The sequence below is a fragment of the Petaurus breviceps genome, unplaced genomic scaffold (genome assembly GCF_028583685.1).
Source record: "Petaurus breviceps papuanus isolate PSGF00001 unplaced genomic scaffold, PetGlider_PUasm1.0 350, whole genome shotgun sequence".
Lineage (NCBI taxonomy): Eukaryota > Metazoa > Chordata > Mammalia > Diprotodontia > Petauridae > Petaurus > Petaurus breviceps.
The window spans coordinates 2421277-2431431 of record NW_027186199.1 but is presented as its reverse complement, the minus strand read 5'-3'; the positions used below and the strand labels follow the sequence as shown (position 1 = coordinate 2431431).

General features: G+C 38.6%; 1 protein-coding gene across 4 annotated transcripts in view; it reads right to left on the bottom strand.

Annotated features, from left to right (window-relative positions):
- Nucleotides 1-3034: 3034 nt before the first annotated feature.
- LOC138168076 (myelin-oligodendrocyte glycoprotein-like) overlaps nucleotides 3035-10155 on the bottom strand; it is a 50873-nt gene continuing 43752 nt past the window's right edge. For 2 of the 4 annotated variants that reach the window (XM_069097110.1, XM_069097109.1), the window contains 4 exons: nucleotides 9488-9595; nucleotides 6525-6641; nucleotides 5660-5823; nucleotides 3035-3379 (listed from right to left, as the gene is read on the bottom strand). In XM_069097110.1, coding sequence (XP_068953211.1) covers nucleotides 3368-3379; nucleotides 5660-5823; nucleotides 6525-6641; nucleotides 9488-9595 — 401 coding nt within the window. In that variant the 3' untranslated portion in view covers nucleotides 3035-3367. Of the gene's footprint in view, nucleotides 3380-5659; nucleotides 5824-6524; nucleotides 6642-6896; nucleotides 8885-9487; nucleotides 9596-10155 lie in introns of those variants that run through there. The other 2 variants (XM_069097111.1, XM_069097112.1) reach the window with 2 other exon arrangements.

The window sequence follows — 10155 nt, the reverse complement described above, 5'->3', positions numbered from 1 at the left end:
TTTTATTTCATCTTTTGATATTGTTTTATTTTTTTTGTTGTCTCATGGAGTTATTAACCTCCATTTGACCAGTTCTAATTTTTAAGTTTTAATTTTACTCAGTGAAGTTTTGTACCTCTTTTTCCCCTTGGCAAATTCTGCTTTTTAAAGAGTTCTTTAGTGTTCTTTGCACCTCTTTTACCAAGCTGTTATTTCTCTTTTAAGGTAGGGTAATTGGGGTTAAGTGACTTGCCCAAGGTCACATGGCTAGTAAGTGTTAAGTGTCTGAGGCCACATTTGAACTCAAGTCCTCCTGACTCCAGGGCCAGTGCTCTATTCATTGTGCCATCTAGCTGCCCTTCTCATTCCTTTATTAAAATTCCCTTAATATTTTATTTTTTCCCCAGTTACATTTGAAAACAATTTTTTAACATTCATTTTCAAAACTCTGAGTTCTAAATTCTTTCCCTTCCTCCCTCCACAACTTCCTCATTGATAAGGCAAGCAATTTGATATAGGTTATAATTGTGCAGGCATGAAAAACATTTCCATATTAGCGATATAGTGAAAGGAAACACAGACCAAAAAAGAGACAATTTCAAGAAAAATAAGGAAGTTTTTTAAAAAAAAATGTGTTTCAATCTGTATTCATACGCCATCTGTTCTTTATCTGGGAATGGATAGCATTTTTCATCATATGCCCTTTGGAGTTGGCTTGAACCATTATATTGCTGAGAATAGCTAAATTATTCACAACTGATCATCTTCTGCTGTTACTTTGTACACAGTACCTTTCATTTTGCATAAGTCCATGCAAGTCTTTCCAGGTTTTTTTGAGAGCATCCTGCTCATCATTTATTATAGTTCTATACTATTCCAACACAATCACATACCACAACTTGTTCAGTCATTCCCCAATTGATGGGCAATCCCCTCAATTTCTAACTATTTACCACCACTAAAAGAGTTGCTATAAATATTTTTGTACATCTAGGTATTTTTACTTTTTGTTTTTTATCTCTTTTGTGACACAGATCTGGTAGTGGTATTGCTAAGTCAAAGGGTATGCATGGTTTTGTAGACCTTTGGGTATGCTTCTAAATTGTTCTCCAGAATGGTTGCAACAATTCACAACTCCACCAACACTGCATTAGTGTATTGTTTTTTTCCACATCTCCAACAGTTGTAATTTTCCTTTTTTGTCATATAAGTCAACCTGATAAATGTGAGGTAGTGCCTCAGAATTGTTTCGCTTACATTTCTCTAATCAAAAATGATTTTGAGCATTTTTTTCATATGTCTGAAAACTGCCTGTACATATCCTTTGACCATTTATCAATTGAGGAATGGCTCTTATTTCTATAAATTTCACTCAGTTAAATTCATTTGTGAAATGAGGTCTTTATCAGAGAATCTTGCTGTATTTTTTACATGGTAATGAATGCCAACTATGTTTTTCCCTCCATCTTACCTTCCCCTTGTTTATTCTATTCTATTTCCATTCATTCTGTCCATTCTCAAAAGTATTTTCCTTCTGACTTTTACCTCCTCCAATCTGCCATTTCCCTCCTACTTTCTTTTAAAGCAATTTAGATTTCTTCAGTATACATTGAGTGTATATGTTATTCCCTCTTTCAGCCAGTTCCAGTGAAAGTAAGGTTAATGTACTCCTCCCCTCCCCCTATCTTTCCCTCCACTGTGAAATCATTTTCTGGACTCTCTTATCTCAGAAAATTCTCCCATTCTACCTCTTCTTTTGCTTTCTCCCACTGCATTCTTCTTCCCAATCCTTTAATTTTGTTTTAGATAAGCATCACATTATGTCAAACTCACAACTGTACTTCCTGTCTATGTATACCCCCTTCTATCTGCCTTAATAATAGGAATATTATATAAGAATAATAATAGGAGTTACAAATATCATATCACAATGTAGGAATATAATCAGTTTAATCTTATTGAATCCCTCAGGATTTCTCTTTCCTGTTTACCTTTGTAATGCTTCTTTTGAGTCTTGTATTTGAAAGTCAGGTTTTCTATTTAGCTCTGGTCTTTTCATCAAGAATGCTTGAAAGTCCTCTGTTTCACTGAATATCTTTTTCCCCCTGAATGATGATACTCAATTTTGCTGTGTAGGTGATTCTTGGTTGTAACCCTGACTCTTTTGCCTTTCAGAATATCATATTCCTAACCATCTGAGCCTTTAATGTAGAAACTGCTAAATCTTCTGTTATCCTGACTATGGCTCCACATTATTTGAATTGTTCCTTTTTGGCTGTTTGCAATATTTTCTCATTGACCTGGGAGCTTTGGAATTTGATTATAACATTCCTGGGAGTTTCCATTTTGAAATCTCTTCCAGGAGGTGATCAGGGGACCCTTTCAATTTTTTCCCTTCCTTCCCCCACTCCGTTCTAAAACATCAAGGCAGTTTTCCTTGATAATTTCTTGAAAGATGATGTCTGGGCTCTTTTTTTATCACAATTTCTAGGTAGTTGAATAATTCTTATATTATCTCTTCTGAATGCAATTTGTAGGTCAGTTGTTTTTCCAATGAGATATTTTATATTTTCTCAAATTTTTAAATTCTTTTGATTTTGTTTTATTGTTTCTTTATGTGTTACAAAGTCATTAGCAATGACTTGCCCAATTCTAATTTTTAAAGAATTATTTTCTTCATTGAGCTTTCCTACCTCTTTTCTCATTTGGCCAATTCTGCTTTTTAAGGAGCTCTTCTCTTCAATGAACTTTTATACCTATTTTGTACTACTTGACCAATTCTGCTTTTCCAGGCATTCTTCTCTCCATTGTATTTTTGTGCCTCTTTTACCATTTGACCTATTCTCTTGTTTAAAATGTTATTCAGTATATTTTGGTGCCTTCTTACCAAGCTACTGACTCTTGTTTTGTGATTACCTTGCATCACTCTCATTTCTCTTCTTAATTTTTCTCTATCTCTCTTACTTGATTTTAAAAATTCTTCTTGAGCTCTTCCCTGACCCGGAGAAAATTCATATTTTTCTTTTAGGCTTTGGATGTAGGAGTCTCTGACAAATCCAACATGGGAAATTTATTAGCCTGAGATCAGGAAAGAATAAACATAAAAGATGCAGAGGTGGCCATATAATCCCTGTGATCATGGAGGGTGGGTGGGAAATAGGGAATTACATTTCTTGATCTGATTCTCCCAATATAAAAGGAAACAGTCCTCATGATTCAAAACTATAATGGAAGATAGAGTCAGGGGGATCATTAGCTTGCTTTTGTTCATCTGGTGAGTGATGAGCTCTTCTGACCCAGCAGCCAGAGGAGTCTCAGCCTCATTTACCATTGCAGGTCCTTCAGTGATGAGTCACCATAGCTTGATATAACACTACTCCCCAAACTTCTATGTGCTGACCTGAAAACAAGAATAATTACTGAGCATCCTACATGGCAGGAGATGGGGAACACAAAAGACCCCTATTTCCTAGCTATTGGCTAATGTTGTAAAAATGACTGAAATAAATAGGAAGCACAAACCTCAATGAAAGTTTCCTAGAATGGGCAGCAAGAAGGGGTGTTAGGAACAGATAATATAACAGATGTGCAGAGCAAAGGCAACCTGTAAGCAAGTGAATCTTATGGATCTCACACTCCTTTATGTACATATTGTCTATATTCCAGTCAAACTGGATGACTGTCTGCTCTCTGAACCTGACAGTGCCTCTTCCATTGCCACAACTTTACTAAATCTGTCCCTTTTCATTGGAATGTACCCTTTTCTACTCTATAAATCTCAGAATTCTTGTCTGTATTTAAGGTTAAGTTCAAGAAATAACACTCAGTGAAACATCTCTGATCCCCTCCAATGATTAGTGCTCTCCCTCTCAAATTACCTTTAATCTGTATGATGGCAGAGAGGGTCATGGTATTCTACCATTCTTGACATAAGTGAAACCATATTATAATATGCCTATATTTTAGTGCAAATAATCTAATCTAATCCCTGTTTTTCCTTTATTTCACCCCAGATCCTTAGCAAAGCCAACCAAAGAACAGAGTTTGACCTATCTTGGGCACCTGAAGTCAACAACATCTATGAGATCAACAAATATATTTTTAAAAATAGATCTCTCCGCTAAAAGACAATAAATTGTCCCCATTACCAGTGAGTAACTATATTTTAGGAAGATCACATTGCCTGCTGAGTGGAGGGGTGAACTGGAGTGGAGAGAAAGTGTTGTAGCAAGGAGTCCAACCATCAGGCTATTTTAATATTCCTGGTGTGAGATAATTAGGACCTGTTGCAGGGTGGGGACATTGTTAAAAGAGTGAAGGGGGTTATACAGCACAGATGTTACGACTGTAAAGTAGACAAGCCTTGGCAACAAATGAGATATGCAGATGGTTAGAGGGATGAGAGAGAGAAAGGAGATGAGGATGGCACTTCATTTGTGAGACTGGATGACTGGGAAGATGGTAATACCTCTACAGTAACAGGGAAGTTAGGGAGAAGGAAGGATTTTAGGGCAAAGATAATGAGTTAAATTTTGGTCATGTTGAGATTAAGATGTCTATAGGACATGCACATGTCCACTACGCTATTGGAGATGAGGGACTGGTGGTTAGGGCTGAATAAGTAGATTTGAGAATCATTAGCATAGAGATGATAATTGAACCCACAGTAGTTGATGAGGTCATCAACAGAAATACAGAAGAAGAAGAAGAAGAAGAAGAAGAAGAAGAAGAAGAAGAAGAAGAAAAGATCAATGACACAGAACAGAACCCTGTGGAATAACCCATAGATGTTGGGCATGGCCTGAATGAAGATCCAGTAATGGGAAGAGAGAAGGAGCATTCTGACAGGTAAGAGGAGAACCAAGAAAGAGTAGTGTCCTGAAAATGTAGAAAGAATATATATCAAGTAGAAGAGGCTGAATGATAGTCTCAAAGGCTGCAGAGAGTTTAAGAAGGATGAGGATGGGGGGAAAAGTCATTAGATTCGTCAATTGAAAGAACATCAGTAACTTCAGAATAAGTAATTTCAAGTGAATCATAAAATCAGAAGCCAGACTGTAGAGATAAGAAAAAAATGAAAGGAAAAGATGTGGAGACAACTCTCATAGGTAACCTTCTCAAGGATTTTAGTGACGAAAGGAAGGAAAGATCTGGACAGATCAAGTGACAGTTTTTTTAAGAGAGGGGAGACATGAGCATGATTGTAGGCTGCATCCAATAGGCAGGGAAAGATTGAAGATAAGCGAGAGAATTATGACCAGAAGGGTAATATGCTGGAAGAGACAGAATGGAATAGGATCTTTTATGGTTTAAGAGGAATTGGCCTTGGCAAGGAAAAGGCCACTTTATTACATGAGATAGGGGCTAAGGAGGAGATAGTAAAAGATGTGTGAGTGAGTTGATAAGAAGGGGAGGAGAATAGGAAGAAAAGAGGGAGAATAGTTTCTCTTTGACTTCCCTTATACTCTCCTCCTCCCAGACCAGTCTGAATTAGGTCTACTGCCTTGAGCAAGCCTCCCACCAAGCTCATTGTTATGACTTTCTCCTTTCATTTTATCCTCTTCCAATCCTACACCACCCTCACCTCAGAATTAGTGTCCCTTGGTTAGTTCCTCTCTAGGTCACTGCAAAGATAACTCTGCCTATCATTGAGTCAAATAAAGGTCCAACCTGAAATTACCTTATTATCAGCTCTGGGGACTGACTGGGTGCTGCAACAGGGTCTTTGTTGAAGGAAGTATATTGTTTGAAGAATAATGGGAATGAGCTTTGTAATTAGCAACAAAATGATTGCTGCTGCAAATTTCCATTCTTTCCAAAGTGATGTTTCATCAAAATAAAACCCTGCATATGAGAAAGGACCAATGAGCTGATGTTGAGGGGAAGCAAGATATCCCTTCCCAACTCTCCAGGGGAAGGACAGCTGGGACTATCTGTTTCTGGTCCCTTGGAAGCCCTGGGCCCTCAGGCCTCTCCATATGAGATACAAATGTACCTTATGCATCACACTCTATTTTAGTTAGTCCATAATCAGAAGGGACCCAGGCCTCTATACTTTAGGTAAAGACACTGAAGAGAGCACAGAATCACTCTAGCACTCAAGGTTACATAGGAACTAACCACACTTAGGGGGTCAAGACAAAGTGGAAACCAGGAGACATGGATCAGGTTTGTTTTGGTTTTTTTAAGTGAGGGAAAATTGAGAGTCTCGGCTGCAAAGAAAATGGGTCACAATCAGAATTCAGGGCACACTCAGAAGGATGACTGCATATGGATTAGGGGACACAAAGGCATCAGAGCAGCCCTGACACTGGGGCCCAATTAGGGATCAGGGCGGTACACAGACTGAAGACTACACAGATGAGAAATACTTAAGTTTGGGGGCTGAGGGGAAAATAAAGATCAGGCTATACCAAACAAGGAGAGTAAGGATTGCACAAGGACTGAGGGACATTCAGATTCCAGGTTGCTTAAAGCCTACACAATTGGAGCTTTATTATCATCTCATGATACCCTCACATTGGTGCCCACCCCTCCCTTCTTACCTCTGCATCTGTGCCGTATCCACAAGTAAAAAATGCACATTTCAATTTCAAATGCACAAGTCAGAACCAGGACTCCACTAATCTCACCCATCCAGGGTTTGGACCTGCGAAAATATACTGAGAGAAGCCCCCAGTCCCAAGAGCATTACTGTGATTTTGTTGTCTCTGTTGCCCCCTCCCCATAACAAGCTTCCAGAACAATTCAGTTCCTCACATGGATATAGCCTCCTTAGCAGCTGCACCAATTAAGATAATGGGTGAAACATAGTCATTGTGGCACCCATAAGTGAACTTCTTATAATAACAGTGGTCTGTTCACCCTTCCATTGTACCCTTTGGAATTTCTACTCCTTAATAACCAATATTCCTTCATTTTGAATCTCTTTCTTACTTCCTGCTCCTGAATTAATTCAGAAAAGTGTTTTCACTTTAGACCTTTCTGTCTCTTATTCCTTTCATCTTCTGGCACTCAGTGAGACTTGGCTGCCCTCAGGGATACATCATCCTTTGGGTATCCTTTCCAATATTTGTCATGTACAATATGTCTCTAAATGTAGAACAAGATTGTAAAGGGGTTTAATGCCAAACAAAGGAGTTTATATTTGATTGTAGAGGGAATAGAGATTCACGTCCTTGAGAGGGACTCAGAAAGCTATTCACTTCCATTGCTACTTCCAGACTCCAACTCTGTTGCTATCACTCAGTAATTCTTTCTTCCTTTGAGACCCACTCTATCTAAATACACAACCTAATTAATTGATAGTTTCCTTTTGGCCTCCAGATCATTCCTCCTTTCTGAATAAAAAAGTACCTGGAACACAGTATTTCTTTCCACTGCAACCCTTGTTACTCAAGTACATGTCTACATCTGTGTTGATATTCCTTCAACCACATTAGCTTCTCAGTTCCTTTAACTCCTCAGGTCCCATGACTTAGTCCTCTACTTCAACTCAGTCAATAAAGGTCACATAGTCATACCCTTGACTTTCACATCATCCACAAATTTCTACTCATACTTTCTTTCCCTGTACCTTATTCCTTCTAAATCTAGTCTTTTTCTTCTCCATGGCCTACCATCTTTTCACTTCTTAATACATTTTCTAGACCATCACCTCTGACATGACTTTACTTTCCTCTGTTTCTAATATTGACTTTATAGTTAAGCAGTTAAATGTTAAATTGTTGTCTTATCCTCAAAATACAACTCTCTTTCAGACAACCCTAATCCTCTCAAGAGTATTGCCGTTCTTCTAGTCACACAGATCCAAGGTTGTAATATAATCCATGGTCCCTTACTCTTCCTCACCCCATATATGTAATCAGTTGCCAAATCTCATTAATTTTATTTCCAACAATCTCTTACATTATTAGTCTCCTTCTCTACTCGCATGGCCCCCTTCTATTATAGGCCTTACTCAATTATTGCTTGGATTATTACAATGACCTTTCAGTTGGTCTCCTTGCTTTAAAGGTCTCCTCTCTCCAATCCATTATCCACTCAACTGCCAAGTGATTTTGCTAAAGCACAGATCTAAAGATGCCTTTCTTTTGCACAACAAATTCTAGTAATTCCCTATTCCCTCTAGGATCAAATATAACCTCCTTTGTTTGGCATTAAACCTCTTTGCAACCTAGTCCCACATTTAGAGCTGTATTGCACATGATTTCTCTTCAAACATTCCTTCTACTGTCTTACCCAGTCCATTTTTCAAATCTATGCCTTTGTACTGGTTGCCACCTTTGCCTGCAATGTACTACCTTTTAAACTTTACTTTTTTTAGAATCTCTAATGTTTTTTTTTAAATATCAGCTCAACTGCCACTGTCCATACCCCATCTTTCCAGATGTCATCCAACAGAAGCTGGTACCTCCCCTCCCTAATTATTTTGCATTTATTTGCTAGGTTTATGCATCTTGTCTTCCCTGATAGAATGTAAGCTCTTTGAGGGCAAGGATATTCCATATTTATCTTTCTTTCCCCAGTATCTGCAGTGCCAAGCATACAGTGGATATTTAATAAATACTTATTTCTCGATTAATTCAAATATGTTAAATTTTATAGAAACTGTACTAGTCTCTGTCTTTCCTCCTAATTCTGTCCCCTCCCCTTTCCTTGCAACACTCCAAAGGCACCTCTACTCCTATCTAAATCCATTCTTCCTTCAAGACCTATCTCAGGGGTCCCCTTCTCATTGAAACCTTTCTTGATCCCTTCCTATATCACCAGGTAAAATTTATTTCTCCCCCTTCAGATTTCTCACAATATATTACCCAGATCTGCCCTTTGTACTTATCTCAGTTTTGTGCCCTTGACTCACTCTCACAGAGATTGTTAGCTCTATGAAGGCAAGAACAAGTTCCTGAGATACCAAGGGAGAGAACCAAATTATGAAAATTTCAACTTTTCAGCCCAATACTTGAAAGCAAAGCATGTCATGTTGTTAATTTAAACTATTTTCACTTGCTTTAAAAGTCAAAGGTAATCTTTGTTTAAACCTCTACCTTGCCTACCCTACCCAGGCGCAGGGATTGGTACTGAGGGAGAAGAAAGAAATACTTGTTTATAATCCCATAAAGCCTAGTACATTCTTTCCATACAGTCAATTGATCAACATATGATGAATGAATGGTTGAGGAAAGATGGCTCTGGATATACAGGACCAGTTCTTTTCAGAGGCCCCCGGAATAATATAAAGTAGGGGATGGGATGATGTGGAGAATTCATGTGGTCACATAACTACAAATGTAGTTGGGAGGAAAGGTGTTCTATGGGTAGACATTGAAGAACATGGAACATAGAGTGTCCTGGGAGTACAGGGTATAATCCTTTGCAAGTAAACAGGGAATAAGCAAAACAGTCAGGCTCCCAAGACTCTGGGTTCCAAAATCCTTGCCCTCTCCCTAACCAGATATGCCTAATAAGCCAGATAGGAAGCCCTTGCCCCAATTTTTCTCATAATTACCTTGGAACACCAGCATCAATGATAAAAATATTAAATACATCACCACACAAACCATCATGATCAACAAAAAGTAAATTGGTGGCAAACTCTGTGACACAGTTTCTTCACCTAAAACACAATTGCATGTAAGTCTCAGTATTGGAGAAGTAATGGTCCAATCTTTGCACAACATTCCCTCCCTACCTCCACTCTCACACCCCCACTAAGCTGAGAGCAAGACCATCTCTATGGCCAAATTCTGGGCCCCTCTGACCCCTGCTGCTCCCTGCCCCAACTTTTACACCCCACAGCAGACACTCATCCCCCTTCCACCAATAACATTATTATGCCTATATCCTCTTTCTTCATCTCCAGCTCAAGCCACATCACCAGGTTTTAGCCCCACCTATTTGTGAGATAAATCATTAGGCTGCATTGATTGTGAAAGTAAGATTGTGGGCCAGTTTTGTGTAATTTTGGGTGGTTATTATACTCACAGGGTCTGAGATTTGGAAGGGAACTCAGAGGCCCAACTTTTTCAATATACACTCGAATCAGACTCTGCCTTGAGACTATTTTTACAAGTCATCCAGCCTTTGCTTTAAGTTTCACATGGAGAGGTAGCCAACTAATTCCTATGGTACACACACACACACACACACACACACACACACACACACACACACACA